We start from the raw sequence: 3,869 nt of genomic DNA, 5'->3' as shown, positions 1-3,869 counted from the left end.
CCACTGCCTCTTCAACTGTGACAAATCGTGTATCCTGTAAGTTTTCATGTCTCTTAAGATGATCACAAAGGTTCATAAATGTTTCTTTATCCATCCGAAATAGTTCATAGCATGTCTGAGGATGACCTTCTATCATATCTCTTACAAATTGTGCATCACTTAACATTGATGTCCTTTGAGGTGTCTTGCATAAAAATATTTCCTCATACTCATTCATAATGTGAGCAATAAAAATTTCATCTAAATCATCACCCTCTTCAGAAGATGAAGTTGACTCATATAGTGAACCACTGCTTGTACTATTATCATCCATTGGTTACTACATAAAACAAATGAACTCACAATATAAAATAGCACGAAATGAATATTAAAGTAGTTATAATATAAGTTTCATAACCATAAATAACATCCATACAATGACAAACTAAAGAGCATGGTAAAAGATTCTAACCAAAAGATAAATAGTACATATTACAATGTCATCATAATAGTTATGCATCCAAACATTCACATTTAAAGTCAATCAAGCCATGCCATTTTCCTCTCATCAGGCATATTCATAAATATCTCTCTCCACTCCGGCATTGTGAATTTCTCAACAGCTTTTAAATATTTGTCATTATCTAACAGTTCAATGGTTTGTAAGGCTGCCATGCACCTTGTTATGCTAAAATCAGTGGTACCTCCACTAGTAGCTTCACTACTAGTTCCACTCTAGCCAATAATGCCTCAGTTCTAGCTTGAGATGTTTCTATTCTAGCCTTTGATGCCTCAACCCAAGCTTTCAAAGCATCTCTCATTTGACTTAATCTGGATTCTTTCTTACCTCTACGCTCTAATAGAGAATCAGTTACACGCTTTCCAGAACGGGTGGTCACTCATCCTGCCATTTCTAGTTGTGGAGGATCATCAAGGATCTCAATATCTACATCCACATGCACTCCACCATGTTCCAAATTGTCATCCATCTCATCTTCATCATCAGTGTTTGGTGGATCTTGGGTGGAAGAGTAGTGGAGGGCACCGGTTGCTGTTGATGGATTAAAGATCAATCCCAACAAGTTGTAATTTGGGCATCCCTTTGAGCGGAATCTTTTTGCATTTGGGTGTGCCTAATAGAAGGAAAAAAAAAATCACTCTTAGTGTTTACCAAATATTTAAATTAAAAAGTAATTAGTTTAAAAGTTATTTTTACCCGAATGTAATTTTGCCAAATTTCCTCTAGAGCATGCACTGTGTTAGTTTCAGCATCCCAACCAAATCCAGTATGCTTTAAAAGATCAGAGAACTCACGGTGCATTGCACGTAGTCTATTAAACTTTTGTTTAAGCTGCTTCAAGTTGAAATTTCTTTTCCCTTGACTATTGACCTCAAGTAAGATCCTTCTCCATGTGTTGGTACTAAATGTACCACTATCCATGTTACCTTTATTAACTTCATTTACCATGATGTCAATAAAGATTTTCTCTATATTACCTCTCCATGTTCCTGCATCCTCAACATCTGTTATCTCAGTTGTCATCTGTACAATCCCATCACAAATAAGAACTCTATGAGGAGACAGCTTTTAAAACCACCAATAGAACTTAAGGCTATGTTTAAATGAGAATTAAGATTGTTGACGTATAGTGTAGTGTATAAAAATATGAAAGAAAAATAAATATAAATAAAAATAGATTTGATATTAATTAGATTTTAAAGACTGTTTTTTTTTAGTTTTTATAAAATTTGAAACAAAAATTGGGGGAAAAATGAAAGAAAAGTAAGTTTGATTAATTTTATATTTGATTAATTTTAAAATTAAAATATTTTTTTATATTTTTTTAAAATAAATCAAACATGATAAAATCATTTTTATTATTTTTTTATTGATTTAATATTTAATTTTATTAAAAATTATAGTATATTCTATTAAGATGAGATAAAAAAATTTAAAAAGAATTAATTTAATATTTATAACTAATCTAAATAAAATAAATGAGACATCAAAATAAATGCAAGTAAGGAGATGGTCACATCTCTTTCCACTTATTCTCCACCACCCCAAGAAAATAGATGAGTAACATCCAAGAGCTAATCAATGCAGAGTCCGAGTTCAAGACTGACCTAGCCCTCAGAATTGCTAATGGATATTCCCCTTTGACCGTTTGATTTCAATAATTTTGATTTCAATAATGTTAAAAAATTAATTTTTTAATGTTTGATTTATTACAAAAATATACAATTAAAATTAATTAAAATTTATATATTTTAAATTATATAATCATATGAAAAAATTAAAATAAGTTTGAAGTAATATATAGAAAACAATTTAATAATTTTGATTTTATTTTTTACTTTATTATAATTTTTTAATTATTTTTGCTTTCATGAAATCGGAAGGTGGGAAGAAGGGAAGAAGTAGCTTTGCTTGGGCGCCATAGCATTTCTAAATCAGACAAGTATACAAACAAGCTACAAAAAATAGGAAAAATGGATTATGACAAAACAGGATGTTTGGTGAGGTGTGGTGATTACTACCAAAAAGTGCTATTTTGTAGACCTAATTATAATGGTTTTAAGCACCTTTAAGTAGTAATCATATTCATTTAACCCAATTAATTCATTAAGATCCTTACTAATTAGTTTTAACCATTTTGTGGCAAGTTTACATGTTTTTATTAGCTTATGAATCAATTCAAGCATGCCAAATGATGGAGGAGCTACTTGGACAAGTTAAAGCAAGGATTTTGGAAGTTTACAGGCTTGAATTTCAAGTGGAAACACGAGCACAAACAAAGGGATAGCCATTTCGCAAGGCAAGGCAAAGTACCTTGCCAAAATGCAATTTTCGCAAGGTGAATTTACTCATGATGCGAAAATATGGCACTTCGCATCATGAGTAATTCACCTTGCGAAAATTTCGCAAGGTGCCTTTTACCTTGCCAAATTTCCTCTGTTTCTCCACGCACGCACCACCGACTTTGGAGTAGAGGTTAACCGGGCTTTGGAGTCTGGATGAGAGAGAGGAAGAGCAGATCTACAGAGAGAAAGGGTTCTTAGTGATTCAACACCTCATCTTCTTCTGATTCTCTTTCATTTTTTCCATTTTCCCTCAGGTATTTCACTCGTCAAGCCTGGATTTTCCCATTTGATTTCCATGTTTTTAAGTAAGGTTTTTGTTTTTTTTTAACAAAACAACTCAAGAAAAATCAAAACGGGAAAAAATCAGGAATTTTTTTTTCTATTTTCATTCTCGTTCCCTACTTTTCTCAGCATCCAAACAGGAAAATATAAACGGAAAAAAAAAAAAAAAAAAAAAACTCAGATCTCATTCTATTTTCATTCTCGTTCCCCACTTTTCTCAGCATCCAAACAGGAAAATATAAACGAGAAAAAAAGAAACTAACAGCAGGTGATAAAAAAAAAAAAAAAGCTCAAATCTCATTCGAAATCTCTTTACCCAGATCTAACATTTTCCTCAACAAATATTGCCAAAAAAAGCCTATTTTACTAGATCTATAAAAAATAACTTCAACATATGTGGAAATTACCTTTGTTTCTTGCTGGAGATGTCGCGATTGTGCTGGAGAAGAGGCGACGCGACTGTGCTGGAGAAGAGATGAGAACGGGAAGAAAAAAAAAACACGAAGAACAGATGGTTTTTTTGTTCTTTAATTTTGTTCTGTAAACAGTAAAAAAACGGGGAAAACAACATTTTGTTGTTCTCTAAATAGTGCCATTTTGAGAACACGGGGAACAACAAAAACAAAAATGACTCTCTCAACCAAACAAGTTTTTGGTGTTTTTTGTTTTCAAGAACAGAAAACAGTTCTTGAAAACACTAAACAAACAGGCCCTTAATTTTTTATTTTTAAAATAGATTCATA

At 31.9% G+C, this 3,869-nt stretch overlaps 1 protein-coding gene across 1 annotated transcript; it reads right to left on the bottom strand.

The window, feature by feature from the left end:
• Positions 1-373: 373 nt before the first annotated feature.
• On the bottom strand, positions 374-3,869 carry LOC109122982 (L10-interacting MYB domain-containing protein-like). Its single transcript, XM_019221505.2, has 3 exons — positions 3,534-3,869; positions 1,196-1,522; positions 374-1,112 (listed from the first exon to the last, which is right to left on the bottom strand). Exons 2-3 carry the CDS (start codon positions 1,520-1,522, stop codon positions 879-881), a joined length of 561 nt encoding a protein of 186 aa, XP_019077050.1. The 5' UTR covers positions 3,534-3,869; the 3' UTR covers positions 374-878.

Source organism: Vitis vinifera, chromosome 8 (genome assembly GCF_030704535.1).
Source record: "Vitis vinifera cultivar Pinot Noir 40024 chromosome 8, ASM3070453v1".
Taxonomy (NCBI): domain Eukaryota; kingdom Viridiplantae; phylum Streptophyta; class Magnoliopsida; order Vitales; family Vitaceae; genus Vitis; species Vitis vinifera.
Note: the sequence above shows the minus strand (reverse complement) of the source record. Positions and strands in the feature narration are given on the sequence as shown.

What these genes read in the sequence shown, in the direction of transcription:
- LOC109122982 (XM_019221505.2), bottom strand. Translation starts at nt 1,522, where the DNA reads ATGACAACTGAGATAACAGATGTTGAGGATGCAGGAACATGGAGAGGT. An exon ending in TTTGGCAAAATTACATTCGG is followed by an intron (nt 1,113 to 1,195) that starts GTAAAAATAACT and finishes TCCTTCTATTAG; the next exon opens with GCACACCCAAATGCAAAAAG.